We start from the raw sequence: 17120 nt of genomic DNA on the forward strand, positions 1-17120 counted from the left end.
TAATAATTTATATAATTACGCAAATTTAATATTTGCTATAGAGCTTTTGATTTGTATAATTCGCTACATATAATCAATTTTATTCAGATTGTTCAATTTTATATAAATTCATTTATACATTATAATTTATATAATTAAAATTTATACTTTTATACGTATAATTGTATAGAACTAAAATATATGTGTTTGTGTTTATATATATACATTTTTCTCTGCTTTATACAAATACAAACACATTACCAAAATATATAAAATGGCTAATGACTAACATCTAGAATTGTTAATATATATCGACGTTTATGCCATGCATGAATAACATGTTAAATTTATTATTATTATTACAAGTATTTGAACTCAAAGTGATGCATTAATTATATCTTATTGTTGACCGTTTGAACTTTGAACATATTAGATCATATTATCTAAAAAAAAGTTTTTTTCTAAGCTTCTCAATATTTATTATTCTGTTACTTAAATATTTAATAATACCTTAATCAGGGTATTATAGTCCAAAATTTTCCTTTTTTAAAAAAAAAAAATCTTAACTTTTTTAAATTAAAGTTAATATATTATATTTTATAACAACTTTTGGTAAAGTGTTGCCTAAATGAGATAATTAAATTGAAGATAAGTAAACATATAAGAATCTAAGTGTGGGAAGTTTAATTTGAGAGTCCAATCAGATTATTCTCAAATTATAATCAGAATTATATTCTACAATTTGTTAAGATTAGTTATACTTAATTCAACTAATTATATCATTGTAAAGGAGTTAGTTAGTTAACTGATTCTGTTAGTTAGTTAGTTAGATGAAGTTAGTTAGAAGTTCATTATATACACATGTATAAATACTAGTCTCATGTAATGTAGAACATGCAATTTTCATTTCTCTCAAAACTCAACAATCTGCTCTCTTATTGTTCATCTCTCACATTCATACTCTGCTCTATTAATGGAGTTCCTGCATATCTCCATCTTCATATACGATTCTAACATGGTATCAGAGCGAAGACATTGATCTCTTCTTCATCTTCTGCAGCATTCATCGATTCTTCATTTTCTTCCACAAAGCAACTGTTCTTCATCTTCTCGAAATTTTTTTCGATTTCTGTTCTTAGATCACGAAGGCTCAGCACAATTTTTCATCAACATCTTGCAATCTCATGGATCAAAATGCAGATGTCCCTCCAACTCCAAATCAGCGAGTCATCGATGCTAGTCAGCCACTGTACATGCATCCATCAGAAAGTGCTGGATCTGCTATAATTCTGGTGATTTTTGACGGAGCTGGTTACAGATCATGGCGACGTGGAGTTCTTCGTGCATTATCTGTGAAAAACAAAGTAGGCTTCGTTAATGGCAAGGTGCAGAAACCAACTGAAAATTCACCCACATTTGCTCAGTGGGAACGTTGTGATGATATTGTTACATCATGGATCCTCAATTCTCTATCAAAGGATTTAGCTGATAGTCTGAAGTATGTTAATAATGCAAGAGAATTGTGGGAGGAACTGCAGGATAGGTATGATCAGACGAACGGTGCGAAACTCTACCAACTTCAACATGAAATTAATGATCTCACCCAAGGAAATCTTGATATCACAGGGTACTATTCCATGCTTCGAAGACTCTGGGAAGAGCTTAATACTCTAGATCCCAATACTCAATGTACTTGTTTGTGCAATTGTGGTGGTAAAACCAAAATGCACAAGGCAGAGCAGGATCGGAAACTTATCCAGTTTCTAATGGGACTTAACAAGGTCTATACAATCGTTAGAGGGAGTATTCTTGTGGTGAACCCATTGCCAACTATGGCACAAGCCTTCTCTATTTTAGTACAAGAAGAGAAGCAACGAGAAGTCAGGCCATCAACTCGCATGAACTTGGATGCTAGTTCTGGAGCTTCTACTTCACTAAGTGCTGTTTCTGGAAGAGGAAGTTTTAGAACAAATTACTCTCAAGATAAAAGCACAAATAGAAGCACATACAGAGATCATTCTCAGCATCAGCAAGACAATAGGACTTATCCTTTTCCTGATATTAACAAAGCAAATCTATTTTGCAATTACTGTAAGAAAGCAGGACACACAGAAGAGAAATGCTACAGGCTGCATGGCTTCCCCAAAAATTTCAAATTCACTAAGGGAAGGAATTATGGATCAGCAGCAATTGCTCACAGCAATTGTGAAACACCACTGGAACATGCTCATGGAACTCAAAATCTAACCAAAGACCAATATAATCATCTGGTGAGATTGCTTGAAAATTTTCAGGTGCAAGGATCATCTCACAGCAGCAAAGACACTTTGGATAACATCATGGGTGGAGCTGCAAACTTTGCAGGTATGTTAGCATGTCATTCTTCCATCACTGACATTGGTAATCTTTCATGTAATTGTTTAAAACTAACTGCTGAATCATGGATCATTGATTCCGGAGCCTCAAACCATATGACTTTCAATAAGAAATTACTTACCAACATCAGACCATTACCTTACCCTTTCCTAATAACACTACCTAATGGCTATAGAGTTAAAGTGACAGAGATTGGGAATGCATGTTTGAATTCAATAGTGACTTTATACAATGTATTGTTTATTCCTACCTTCAAATTTAACTTGATTTCAGTACATTGTTTGACCTCTGATCTTAGAAGTGCAGTTATTTTCAATGATAAATCATGTTCTTTGCAGGGCCCTTCACTGAAGAGCCTTCTGGTGATTGGTAGAGCAAGGAGTGGCCTTTACTTCATCTGCTCAAGGTGTCCCAATTCTGTCTGCTCTTTTACACCATTATCTCATTGTTCTTCTTCACATGCTCCTAGTGAACAAGGTTTACATCATGTTTCCTCATCTGTTAGTTCAAGAAATAAAACAACCTGTTGTAACATGAATTCATCTGTTTCATTGTGTACATCTCATGAAAATAATGTAGACTACTTATGGCACACTAGATTAGGACATGTTCCTTTTGTTAAGATGAAGGGTATCCACACTATACCTGTTAAATTCTCACCCAAACAACCTTTTATATGTACTGTCTGCCCCATGGCAAGACAAGCAAGAATGCCTTTTCCATCAAACTCAACACCTTCTTCTACAAATATATTTGAACTCCTCCACATAGACTTATGGGGACCTTATCATACACCAACGTATGATAATTAAAAATATTTCATCACAATAGTTGATGATTATAGCAGGACAACATGGACTCAACTTATCAGCTGTAAAAGTAACACCCTTCAAGCCATAAAAGCCTTCACATCCTTGGTAGAAAACCAGTTCAGTATCACCATTAAAACAATAAGGACTGATAATGGTATGGAATTTGTCAACAAAGAAACAACTAATTTTCTGCAAAACAAAGGAATCACACATCAAAGAACCTGTCCATACACACCACAACAAAATGGTGTGGTAGAAAGAAAACATAAATACCTACTTGAGATTGCTAGAAGCTTATTGTATCAGTCAAAACTTCCCATGAATTACTGGGGAGAATGCATTTTAGCTGCAACTTATCTAGTGAACAGACTACCATCCAAAGTTATTTAAAACAAAACTCCTCTTAAGATCTTTTGGCTGTCTTTGTTATCCTACCACTCTTAAAACTCACAAGGATAAGCTCGAACCTAGATCAGTTCCTCATATTTTCATTGGATATCCATTCAACACAAAAGGCTACAAAGTTTTAAATGTGAGCACCAAGAAAATACATATTTCAAGAGATGTCTTATTTCATGAAAGTATTTTTCCTTTTGCTCTTTCTTTTCCTGATTCTAGTTTTAATTCTGTATTGAGGTGTCTTGATGTTAACTCTGAATTGTGGAACTGCACAAACAGTCCCTTGCATAATGTTCATGATTTGAATGAAAACACCCTAATTACTGTCACTAATAACTCTGTTAAAGCCAACGTGCCACACGCTGATACTTCACTTGATCACACTACTCCATCAATTAATCTAGAAATATCTCCACATATCACCATTTCTAATACCTCTATCTCCAGTTCACAACAACCTATTACTACCACTTCCAGCTCACAAAGATTAACAAATATACCTAGAAGAACTAGTAGGACACATTCTGTACCAAAATACCTAAATGAATACACATATAACCTTCCCAACTTACAACCTCAATCATCAATTTACCACCCTTCAAATGGCATCAATAACACCAATGATCAACAATTCTCTCTTACTAGTTTTAACACTGAAAGTCAGCAGCAGTTTAAAACATATTTCATGATAGTGAGCCAAGTACATATGGAGAAGCTGCCATGATCCCTGCTTGGCAATCAGCAATGACACTTGAATTTGAAGCTTTGCATGCTAACAATACCTGGAGTTTAGTTCATTTATCTGCAAGAAAGAAACCAATTGGATGCAAGTGGGTCTACAAAATCAAACATAAGGCTGATGGAACTGTGGAAAGATTCAAAGCTAGACTTGTAGTCAAGGGATACACTCAACAAGCTGGTATTGATTATAATGAGACATTCTCTCCAGTAGTGAAGATGACCACTGTGCGACTATTAATCAGTCTAGCTGTTAAGAAAGGTTGGGATCTATATCAGCTGGATGTGAATAATGCATTTCTACATGGAGATTTAAATGAGGAAGTCTATATGGAACTTCCACAGGGACTGCAGGTGAATGGAAAAGGACTTGTCTGTAAACTTAACAAGTCTTTGTATGGGTTGAAACAGACTAATAGGCAATGGTATGAAAAACTAGCGAAGGCATTGTATTCAAGGGGATATTCACATTCTACCAGTGATTACTCATTGTTCTACAAGAAGGATAAGTCAACTAAGGTGTTTGTAGCAGTGTATGTTGATGACATAATATTGACAGGAACTGATCTAGATGAGGTTACATCCTTAAAGTCATTTTTACATGACCAGTTCAAAATTAAGGATCTAGGAAAACTTCACTATTTTCTGGGGTTGGAGATTCTCTATAGACAAGATGGGGTACTCATTACACAGAAGAAGTTCACCACAGACTTACTCAAAGAGTTTGATTGCTCACATTATAGTCCAACTACTTCTCCTCTCGACAATGTGGATTAAGTTGAAGTCTAATGAAGGAACTCTGTTAACTGATCCAACATACTACAGGAAATTAGTGGGAAAGTTGAATTTTCTTACAAATACTAGATTGGATATTGCATTCAGTGTACAACATCTCAGTCAGTTTTTACAAACACCCAGAGAGCCTCACTTAAAGGCTGCGTTCCATGTATTGAGGTATCTGAAGAATAGTCATACACTGGGAATCTATTTATCCAAAGATCCTAACTATACCATCACTGCCTATTGCGATTCAGATTGGGCTTCATGCCCTGATTCCAGAAAATCAGTAAGTGGATACATAGTACTCATGGGGAACTGTCCTATAAGTTGGAAATCTAAGAAACAGACTACTGTTTCACTTTCCTCAGCAGAAGCAGAGTACAGGGCAATAAGAAAAGTGGTTGGAGAGTTGGTTTGGCTGGAACGTTTGTTTTATGAATTAGGTGAAAAACCTTCTCGACCTATATCAGTTTTCTGTGACAGTCAAGCAGCCATTCATATTGCAAACAACCCCGTGTTTCATGAGAGAACCAAGCACATAGAGGTGGACTGCCATTTTGTTCGAGACAAACTACATGAAGGACTTGTGACTCTGCATCACATTCCTACTGATGAACAACTATCTGATATTTTAACCAAAAGCCTCACTGGACCAAAGCATTCGACTATTTTGCGCAAGTTGTCTGGCAGCATATCCATTCCAACTTGAGGGGGGGGGTGTTAAGATTAGTTATACTTAATTCAACTAATTATATCATTGTAAAGGAGTTAGTTAGTTAACTGATTCTTTTAGTTAGTTAGTTAGATGAAGTTAGTTAGAAGTTCATTATATACACATGTATAAATACTAGTCTCATGTAATGTAGAACATGCAATTTTCATTTCTCTCAAAACTCAACAATCTGCTCTCTTATTGTTCATCTCTCACATTCATACTCTGCTCTATTAATGGAGTTCCTGCATATGTCCATCTTCATATACGATTCTAACACAATTACAATTGAGATTATCTATCTCATATTTCTGTGGGAGAAATAATATGTCTTTAACTTTTAGTTAATATTCTCAAATAAACCCATGATAAATTAGAACTAAAACAAGATTAGTGACGTAGATTAATACCTCTAAATTCTAATCATAGTGTTTAATGACGTTGATTAACATAAGATGCTTACATTACGATGAGAGCGACGGCCCAGCGGATAAAAGCCGCCATTCAAGGAAGTCATAGCCCATAGATATTAGATACATACTATGGGTTTTCCCAAAATATCCGATAAAACTTATTCGCACCCGCTCGTCACACTTAGCCAATTTATGCATGAAATATGTTTAAATTTATAATTTATTTTATTTTATTAAATTACGTAATAATACATTTTATATTGACTTGGTGTGAATATTTGGTGCTGGTAAGTCTTTATCCAAAATACATATTTTTTCTTTTTCTTTTTTTGGGTGAGTTTTAATTCGAGTTAATTTATCGAAAAATTTATGATTTTTATTACTTGATTTTTAATTTAATTTTATTGTCGTTTCACAAAATATTTTTAAAGCATTAACTTTAATTTATTTAAGAATGATTTAATAAAATTTTGTTATTTTTTTAGAGTACTCTAAATCAATAATAGATAGATAAATAAAAATAGACAAAAAAGTATGATAAATAATATTTTACTTATTATTGTGTATATTAAGAAAAAATAATAAATACAAGCTATATTCTCTAGCTTTTAACTCTAGGTGGTGCCGCTCGACGGCTAAAACCTTTACAGAGTACTATTTAATAAAGGTTAAGATTGATTTTTCTTTAATGTTATGTTTACATCTGCAAACAATATAACTTTAGTCTTAATTTTCTAAAGGAATAATTATCTTCTACATAACTTTGTTGAGCTAAAACGAATACATAAAGAAGACTCTTACTATACTTAATTAGCTAATATATAGTTATAGTTACTTGTCATTAGTTTATAATCATAATTATGTGACCTACATTAAAAAATTATATAATTCAGTTCTCATTTGTATAAATACAAAAAAAAAATGTTAGATCTAAAAATCGTACACGGTTACTTTAACTTATATATAATTATCTTATCGATATATTTGATTTGTATAAGTTCTGAAAAAATCTTCAATAAATAAATACAAAATTTATATATACTTACTCTTTTTGTATATCAACAAATGATTTTATATGATCTACGTAACAAAGAATTATTGCTATTGGGCCTCACTAGGCAAATTGTAGCTACGAAAGCTTATAAAGTTTAAACTCTTTACTATGAAATTTCATCACTATTTAATTTGTGTAGATTAATTTACATTACAACTACATCAAATAAAAATAAAACCTTTTTATTTTCAAAAGTGAGCGCACCCCCTCCCCCTCCCCCCCCCCCCCACACACAACTCAAAACAGTATTCTTTATGTCTTCTCAAGAGTGTGGGCCTAAACCTAGGATAGGGATTGGCGGCCCACTACTTCATAGGTCCGTACCACCGCACGATTCCCGCAATTGATTACGATAACGACCTTCACGTCTTTTCACATCTGGGCTTTTCGGGTCACTTTTTAGGCCCAAAACTATTAATGAATTTGTAGATGCATCATTTTCATTATAACCATTTTTCACAGAAAATGTCCAAGTTCTGTAAATTAAAAGATCATGTCCTTTTCACATTTTAATATCCAAATTTAATTTCTAGGTAAATCCATTTACATGTATTGCTCCTAAGTCAAGTTATGTTAATAGCCATTTGGGGAACTAACAGACCTCTCAATGTTATTGATTGGATAAGCATTGTTATCCAACATTTTAGAAAGAAGAGTTGACCTGTCAATTTCACTCACCTTCTGACATGTAGCTACGAATCGTAATTAATCATACTATAACTATTTTGCCTCGTAATATTTTATGTCCTTACTTTTTGGAAAGTTCTAATTATCATTATTACCCTACATTGTAGAAAAAAGAGTTGGCAACTGAGAAATGTTACATTTTATAATTCAGCATCATCAAAGCCCAAAATAACAAGTGTGGTTTGGATTACGAATATAGGACGTCTTTCAAGAGCAACTTTCACATATAGCAAACACAAAAATTATATTTGTATGTTGTAGCTATAGTTTGCACAATTACGCTCCATAACAAACTTTATGTTTGCTATGACTATTTCGTTATACGTATATACAAAAGAAGCAATTGTATAATCTATTTCAATATACTTATACAAGAGAATTCATTGTATAATATGTGTTTGTACAAAGTGAGAAAAGAGAAAAAGACATAATAAAAATTGGCAGGGAAAGATCGTATTTGTATAATCATGTATTTGTATATACAATTTTCTCTCGCTTTATACAAACGCAACATATACATTTGTGTTTGTATAAAGTGAGAGAGGCGAGCGAGATTCGGGAGAAGGGAGAGATGGAAACGAAGATATATGTATATATAAAATTCTCTCTCGCTTTATAAAAACACAAACATATTTTATACTTTTGTGTTTGTATAAAAGCGAGAGAGGGAGGCGAAATTGCAATAATTTGCCATGGGGTTCAATTAAATCAAACTATAATTATAACATTTAATTTAAATTAATAGTTTGCTATAATATATAATTTTTCCTAATTTCAATTCGTTAGGCTCTAGTTCACATAAGCCCATAATAGTGAAGAAAAATGGATCAACCACTTTGATGTAAGCTGTCAGGCCCACTTGGAAATGGCCCAACTTTGATCCATATATCTCTAAATGCACTTTCAGCCCAAAATAATGACAACTTAAAGCCCAAACTCATACCTCTTTCCCTCCTCCTTTCTCTCGCGATCTCGCTCATCTCTCTCAATTTTTGTATATGAAATTACCGCTAGAATAAAGCATTCCTGCTTCAGTTTTACTTCTTCAGAGGGTATTTGAAAGTAATATTTGTCGTTAAAGGTTCAAAGAGATAAAATTAATATTATTAAATATTCGTCGATAAAATTTTACATATATCATTTAAAGTTATGTTTAGCAAAACTAACTTTATACTACTCTAAAGTGAAATTTTTTTTTTATAAATTTACATGGCTAAAATTATAACATCAAATTAGGTATTTGTACACTTCACCTATATACTTGAGTAAAAGTGTATCATTTAATATATGTAATTTTTAAATAAATTATATTAACATTATTATATAATTAAGATTTAATAAATTTATATTCCTCAACTAAAATATTAAATTTATGTTGAAGAGATCAAACGGAAAGTCGGTTAGTGTAGGCTCCACAAGGACAATAAATTTGGCAAACAAGTTGAAGAGACTCCCTCCACATTTGTCAATTTCTCACCTCCAAACAAAATTGGTTCGTTATAACCAAAATGAAATTTTCCTTGTTCAATTTAATTTAATAATATATTTATTTACTTTAAAATAAAATTATATAAATTCTAATTAAACCGTAGAATTATGATATAAGAAAAGTATAACGAAAATTAAGTTTATTTGAAATTATATGAAATGAAAAATATGACAAATAAATTTCAGCTTACAACAGATTAAAATTCTAACAGAATATCCCAGGTATCGTGGACTAATGTTTCCTAATTTTTGAAATTCAAAGCATATTTGAGACTTTAATATGAAAATGACCCAAAAATTGGTGACTGAATTTTGTCAACAAGTGAAAAGCCAATCCTTTATCCCTTTCTTCCTCGCAAGCGGCGGTTTTTTGTCTTCATCCCCACTTGGCAGTTGTCAGCTACCGCCGTTTAATCCATTATTTTGATGAATTTTGCAATTGGGGTTTATCCAAAATCTTAGTGAAATGAAGGCAGAAACGGTGACACTTGTGCTGGTGAATTTGGCCGGAATTATGGAAAGAGCAGACGAATCTTTGTTACCTGGTGTGTATAAGGAAGTTGGTGAAGCACTACATGCTGATCCAACGAGATTGGGTTCACTCACGCTTTTCCGATCCATGGTTCAGTCTCTGTGCTACCCTCTTGCAGCTTACCTTGCTGTTCGACACAATCGGGCACATGTTATTGCTTATGGTGCTTTTCTTTGGGCTGCCGCTACTTTTCTTGTAGCTTTCTCTTCCACTTTCACGCAGGTCAGCTTACCAACTACTCTCATTTCTCTGTTTATATTATGGGTTTTTTCTTATAGTGAAATTTGGATCTCTGTTGTTTGACATATGTGTGCCCCAATTTAATTTAGGGGAATGTATGGTAAATGATTCATGTTGTCAACTCCATGTAATTTGGGATTTTTTAAATTCTTCTAATGCTAGTTTGAGCTTGAGGTGTAGTTGATCTTGTTGATAATTGTGTAGGAAATTTCGATTTTTCATGGTTTTTAATTTGTTCTATTAAGTGTAAGGTCTACAATTCGCAGACCTCATTGTATGGATTACACTGGATATGTTATTGTTGTTGTTCGCGGCACCTCCCCACCATTCCTCAATTTGTTGTGCATTAATAATGTATATATGTGAATCGCATTCTACGAATTCAAACTGATTTAAGTTAGAATCGTGAATAGGCCAATCTCATTGGAACATTGTTTACCACCGTTGGGATAGTCAAATTGATGTGATCACTGTCTCAATGTCACCCTTCCTTGTAATTTCTTCCCTCAGCCTTTCACCATTGCAGTTTCTACCAGGAACTGGTTATTGCAAGTCGATGGATGTCTAATGACTTCTTTATTATTAGAGAAGAAATATGGAAAGCTTGTGGTGTAGTCTAATCATAGCATGAAGTCTATTTATAATTCATGTCAGGTGCTGTTACCATTTATCCTTGTTGAAGTTGTCACTGACAGGATATATCACACTAATTTGTCAATAAAAAAATTACTTATGTGATATTATCACCTTACTAGACTATAATCTGGTTCACAATTCAATAATGTTCGTTCTATTTCTCAAATGAGAACTATTGGAAAGGACAAAGAGTGTATTGTACTCTTCCTGAGTTCCATCCTAGTTTTATATTGGGTTTTCTATGTTTGCGTGTTTCTAAATATTTGACGTAGACTTTTGGATCATTATCTTAGTGTCTTTTTACTACTATCAATGTGCTCGTGTATAAGTCGAGATAGAAGTCAAAATGTCCTGTTATTAATATCATCTAGTACAAAGTAGAATGTTTGGGTCGCTTGTGAACAACAACTTCTCTAAAGTTAGGCATGTTTGCTTGATAAGGTGGCAGTATCGAGAGCTTTAAATGGGATAGGCCTTGCCATTGTTGCACCTGCTATTCAGTCTCTTGTAGCTGACTCGACTGATGATGACAAACGTGGGATGGCGTTTGGATGGCTACAGCTTACTAGCAATATTGGTTCAATTATTGGTGGATTGTTTTCCTTAATGATAGCGCCCGTTACTCTTTTGGGAATTCCTGGTTGGAGGCTCGCCTTTCATCTAGTTGGTATCATCAGCATTATCATTGGTATTTTGGTTCGCTTATTTGCAAATGATCCTCACTTCCCTGATGGCCATCTGAAAGCCACTAATGAAGGTCCTGGTAGATCCTTTAAGTCAGAAGTGCTAGGTCTCGTTCAAGAAGCCAAAACGGTAATAAATATTCGATCCTTCCAGATTATTGTAGCACAGGGTGTTACTGGTTCTTTTCCTTGGTCAGCTTTGTCCTTCGCGCCAATGTGGTTAGAGCTTACTGGACTTTCCCATGAGAAGACTGGTGTTCTTATTTGCTTGTTTGTGGTAGGCAGTTCAATTGGCGGACTCTTTGGAGGCAGGATGGGAGACATGTTATCCCAGCGTCTACCTAATTGTGGTAGGATAATTCTGGCTCAAATAAGCTCAGCATCAGCGATCCCCCTCACGGCGATCCTTCTGCTGGCTTTGCCTGATAATCCTTCTGCAGCATTCATGCATGGTCTGGTCCTGTTTATTACAGGGTTCTGCATATCTTGGAATGCTCCAGCCACAAACAAGTAATGATCTTCTTACAAGACTAAAATTATCCATATCTCGGCTTTTAGCGTTTGTTAGTCAGTACTCATTGTGCATTTTCAGTATTGAATGTCTTCATTACGTATTATACTGAAGTGCCAACAGTCCAATTTTTGCAGAGATTGTGCCTGAGAAGTCAAGAACCAGTATATATGCTCTAGACCGATCATTTGAATCTGTATTATCATCTTTTGCTCCTCCAGTTGTTGGACTACTGGCCCAAAATGTTTATGGTTATAAACCAGTACCTAAAGGTACTCAAAGTATTGCCACAGACAGAGAAAACGCTAAAGCGTTGGCACAAGCGTTGTTCACTTCCATCGGAACTCCAATGGCACTATGTTGTGTTATTTACTCTTTCCTCTATTGCACCTATCCAAGAGATAAGGCGCGGGCTCAAATGGAAGCACTGATAGAATCAGAGTTGCAAATCATTGGCTTGGATAGTACTCCTCCAGCAAATCAACCATATTCACAAGTCAAATCATCTGAACTCCAAGAGAACCTTGAAGACAGAATCATTGTTGAAATGGATTATGGAGAAGATGAACTTGGTTTCGACGATGATGATGAGAAGACATTAGTCAATCACCATCAGACATTTTCTCAACTGGATCTATAGTAGTCATTATATCAAGAAAGGCTTCTATTTTACATGGATGATCACTCATCTAGTATGAACTTATATCAGTCGATCAATAGTTTATGGGCGATAGATTTTTCCCTTTTGCTTACATGTAACATCTTTACAGCATCTTCCCACCTTGATCATAACCCCTTCTTTTGTGTTGTAGTATAGGTTCTTGAGAATGGAAGTCTCAAGGTTAGTTTGATAACATATATACGGTATAGAGAGTAGTACTATTATCTCAGTCTGTACATGTCCATATCTGGGTTGCTATGCATTCTTTCATAGATAATTTCTTCTTAAAGAGTATATATTATGTGAATTTCATGATTGCTGAAATGCATTCTCACATTTTGATTGTTTTTTCTATGTGGAATTGCTTTACTTGGCTTATCTAGTAGATTGTTTTTCGCTTTTTCACGTGTCGGGATAAAAGTGGCCACTGGTAAACACTTAACCTCTTAGGTTTAGTGAGCGACCTGAGTAGAATCTTAAAAGCACAATTTACGTCTCTAGTTCAAAGGTTGTCCTCTTAGAGGATGCTGCAACTTTATCCCAACTAGATTGTAAAATACAAAGCTTACAAGTAGTATATACTTTATACGAGATATACATATAATATACATAATATATACAGTAATTTTATTTCGATCATGTTGATAAATTAGTTTGACGGAATGGTATAATACCGACAATTGAGTTAGATTTGAGGTTGAGTGATCATCATTTCACCAAACAAAAAATGTCTAATCCCCAGACACTACCTTAGCTCTAAGACAAAGTAATATAATGGCTTTAAAATAAAACTTACTAGATAGTTTCATAAAGTAACCAACCCCTATTCCTAGTTTCCCACCAACTCTCCCATTTTTGGTCATTCATCAATGTCCATGGTGATGGTGGGACACCTCTTCCATTTTCTGAAAAAACAAAAACAAATCAGTAATCCGATTTGAGATAATTAAACCATCTATCATGATTTGCACTCGTTCTAAACCAAATCAAATCATTAATCCCAAACTATATATTACCGTTTACTTTAAACTCCTTTTTCACAAGTGATAATTTTCATTTAATTTCTTTGTTGTACCATGTGCTGTATGTATTATATTGTTGACCAACCACAAAACAGTTTGTTTTCCTTACCACCCACCCAAAGGCGGAGTTACTAATCTTATAAATTTATTTGATATATATAAATAATTTATTCAAAACACAATAAATTATATGAAGCAATTATAGCTGTACACAGTTAAAAGGTTTAAGTTTCTCTTAATATTTCAAACCTTTATAGGATTTATCTAATGCGGTTTGTATCTCTCGTGTAATTTATGAGCTATTACACTAAAAATAAATTTTTATAAAATACGATTCACTGAAATGATAAAGGCTATGACAGAAGTTATACGTTTTCCGCGATTTTCAAAAAGTAACGATTGGTTATGTGACAATATATCAATCTAGGAATGTGTATCGATTCATTTTCCCTTTCATGTATTTTTCTTCGTTAATCTTTGATCAATAGGGGGTTGACACGTCAAATGGAGGTGGGGTTGGAAGGAGATTTAGCTTTTTAAGAAAGAATTTAACTTTTTGACGAGGTTTACTTAGTGAAAAGATAATTACTACTTTATGTTAATTAAAATTAGTTTTAAGGATAAAGTTACTAATGATCAAGATTACAAATTGAAGGGCCGTATTTAACTTTAAAGCTGTTTTGGAAAATCAACATGAATTGTTATAAAATCGTGAGACTGTTTTATTCTTAACTAAAATATTTTAATTCAAACACTGATTATAGAGAAAATCTCATTATATACATCACATTCTAATAAACCGTGCAATACACAATTTAAATTTTGATCATGACTACAATATAGATTTCGAGTGCGAAAAAAATAAAACTGGTTCTGGAAGAATCTTGAATTTTGTTCGTTGTGTTCTTTTTTCTTTTTTCGTTTTGTGTGTGTTCCAAGTTTGATTTGCAGTGATAGGGTGGTAAAAAGAGAGGGGTGGGGGGTGGGGGTGGGTCATTATAACCACATGTTGTGTTGGATCCATTTCTTTTGCCATCTTGACTTTTTATCACTTTTTTTAATTTTTATAATCTATGTCCTGCAAATTTATCTCCATAATGGAGTATATCTTTACATTACAATTAAATATAGATATAAAAAAAAACTTAATAATTTGATGAACATATGATTTTACTTGCACCTAGAGTAGTGTTACATTTAGATTTTGTCTTCTCCTAGTTTTACTTTGAATCGATTATCCTTTTAAATTTTTAGTTCGTTATCTTTTACATGTTATATGATTTATTGTTTTTATTTGAGTTGTTCGAGATCGATCTAAAAGATACTAGATCGGGTGTGAGAGAAAGGAATGTTATTGTTGATGGTTCGATGCTATTTCTAGATCTTAATTTCGATTTTTGGTTCAGGAGTGATTGAAGTGATTACAATAAAAGAAATAGTTAGGAATGAATCTCTTAAAAAAGATATCTCGACTAGAAATACAACTAGTAGAAGGCTCTCTCCTTCTCCCTAACGGAGTAGCCGAGTAGGCACTAATCATGGGTTAGAGAGCAGTTTATCGACCATTAAATGATCCACAAATTCATATGTTAGCATGCAATAATATAGATACATTCTATGTTTTTCTCTCTCTTTATTTTGTGATACAAAACTATTTTTTCGTTAAAAAATTTGAAATTGTATGTATTTAATTTACGGAGTCTATCGAATTCTTTAAATTGTATTTTGTATTTGAATTTGTAAAAATCAAATAATCCAAATCTTTAATAAGGAAAAGAAAAAGCAAATTCAATATCATTAGATACAAAACGTAAGCCCTAAAACAAAAGACACGAAAATTGTTATGAAAGAAGAAACGTACAAATGAAACAATTATTTTTTACATAAATAAATATTATATTCTCATTTTAAAAGAAAATAACGCATACGTAAGAACTATTAAGTTATTTTTTAAGATTCATTTGTTTCATTAGATTAGCATTAAAAAAATCGTAGAGAAGTTTATAACATGCTAAATTCATATATTCAATAAAAAACAAAGATTAATCACAAAAGAAATAGAAGAAAACAAGAAACTTGACAATAAGAGCTATATTTGTGAATTTTTTGCTCTGAAATAATTTCGTTATATTAAATGTGAAATAAAAAAAAATATGTGTGTTATTCAAATAAATAAAAAATATGTGCTAAAAGGTGAAAACTCAAGGAAGGTTTGTGAAATTAATCCTTATTTTTTTATCCATTAAATTTGGTGAAATAGAAACCTTGGTGCTCGTAGCCGATCTAGTAATAATCGATGGGGTCAAAATCGCAGAAGATGACAGAAGAACAAAAAATGCAGATCATAATTTATAATAATTTTAATAAAATTAGATCAACCAGAGTCTCAATTTTAGCCAAAGAATTTGGCTTTAATTTCTTAATAAGATATAATAATAAGCTATTAAAGCCATAAATTTTGGACGTGTCAATTTTGGTTTGACCTTTAGGGCATTAATTCCAAGCTCAACCACTCCTTATTTAAAAACAATTTTCCTAATTCTACTATTTTTAACGAGTGTATGTCACACATAATAATAGATTATAGCTAGGTAGGAATAACAAAAATTAGAGGACATGTGGAAAAAAAATGAATTTATAGAAATTGTATTGTAAATTACTTTATTTGTTGTAAACATGAGCAAACCATATAATAGGAACGCTTTGAGTTTTTTCATGAAAAAAGATGTGAAATGTCATGTGTAGTAGTTGGACAATATTCTACATTCCCCTAGCTAGCTAATTCTCAATTATTCAGTATAGCGATAGATGTTAATTGATTCGTTTCAGTTTATTTTTCTGTCAACTCGTTCTTAAGTGCTAATTTATAAAAAAATGATTCAAATCTATATAAATATATTATTACTTAATTTTCCGTAAAACTTTGGTACACTCTAATACCCCTTTATACCTTGAAGGACAACTTAAGTTTAGGTCGGGAGCTTAAATATGAGTAAACCTAATTTTAATATTATGTAAATATATAATACTTGAGCTAAATCCCGAGAAATAGTTATCCAGGTTCATATAAAGGCCTACCAAAAGTAGTGAGCGCTTCATATATAATATATATATTAACAACGTATATCAAATTAAAAAAGTAGAATAATTAAAAATTTAATCGATTATTTTGTATAAATATTTTTTTCAAAAGTAAGAAGAAGTAACTTTTAATAAAAGATAACAAGGTTTTATAAACTTTACGTTAATCATTTTAAGGATAATATTAACAATAATAATAAGGAGTACATAAACTTAAAAGTTAAATTAAACTTTAAAGTATCTTGAATTTTGTTCGTTATGTTTTGTGTGTTTTCCAAGTTTTATAGTTGCAGAAGACAACGTGGAGGAGAAGAGT

The 17120-nt window shown here is 32.7% G+C and overlaps 2 protein-coding genes across 4 annotated transcripts; both read left to right on the forward strand.

Annotated features, from left to right (window-relative positions):
- The first annotated feature begins 1163 nt into the window (after positions 1 to 1163).
- Positions 1164 to 2728, forward strand: LOC101264623 (uncharacterized). Its single transcript, XM_069296848.1, has 2 exons — positions 1164 to 2343; positions 2694 to 2728. Exons 1-2 carry the CDS (start codon positions 1164 to 1166, stop codon positions 2726 to 2728), a joined length of 1215 nt encoding a protein of 404 aa, XP_069152949.1.
- A 6852-nt stretch (positions 2729 to 9580) lies between these two features.
- On the forward strand, positions 9581 to 13025 carry LOC101251177 (uncharacterized). Of its 3 annotated transcripts, none has more exons than XM_004237852.5 (3): positions 9581 to 10192; positions 11288 to 12039; positions 12164 to 13025. In XM_004237852.5, exons 1-3 carry the CDS (start codon positions 9905 to 9907, stop codon positions 12678 to 12680), a joined length of 1557 nt encoding a protein of 518 aa, XP_004237900.1. In that variant the 5' UTR covers positions 9581 to 9904; the 3' UTR covers positions 12681 to 13025. The 3 variants fall into 3 exon arrangements, with proteins under 3 accessions (XP_004237900.1, XP_019069170.1, XP_025886590.1); XM_019213625.3 differs by having other exon boundaries at positions 11295 to 12039; XM_026030805.2 differs by having other exon boundaries at positions 9646 to 10192; positions 12178 to 13025.
- Positions 13026 to 17120: the final 4095 nt, after the last annotated feature.

The sequence above is a fragment of the Solanum lycopersicum genome, chromosome 4 (genome assembly GCF_036512215.1).
Source record: "Solanum lycopersicum chromosome 4, SLM_r2.1".
Lineage (NCBI taxonomy): Eukaryota > Viridiplantae > Streptophyta > Magnoliopsida > Solanales > Solanaceae > Solanum > Solanum lycopersicum.

What these genes read in the sequence shown, in the direction of transcription:
- LOC101251177 (XM_004237852.5), top strand. Translation starts at nt 9,905, where the DNA reads ATGAAGGCAGAAACGGTGACACTTGTGCTGGTGAATTTGGCCGGAATT. An exon ending in TCTCTTCCACTTTCACGCAG is followed by an intron (nt 10,193 to 11,287) that starts GTCAGCTTACCA and finishes TTGCTTGATAAG; the next exon opens with GTGGCAGTATCGAGAGCTTT. An exon ending in AATGCTCCAGCCACAAACAA is followed by an intron (nt 12,040 to 12,163) that starts GTAATGATCTTC and finishes AAGTGCCAACAG; the next exon opens with TCCAATTTTTGCAGAGATTG.
- LOC101264623 (XM_069296848.1), top strand. Translation starts at nt 1,164, where the DNA reads ATGGATCAAAATGCAGATGTCCCTCCAACTCCAAATCAGCGAGTCATC. An exon ending in TGGAGCTGCAAACTTTGCAG is followed by an intron (nt 2,344 to 2,693) that starts GTATGTTAGCAT and finishes TGTTCTTTGCAG; the next exon opens with GGCCCTTCACTGAAGAGCCT.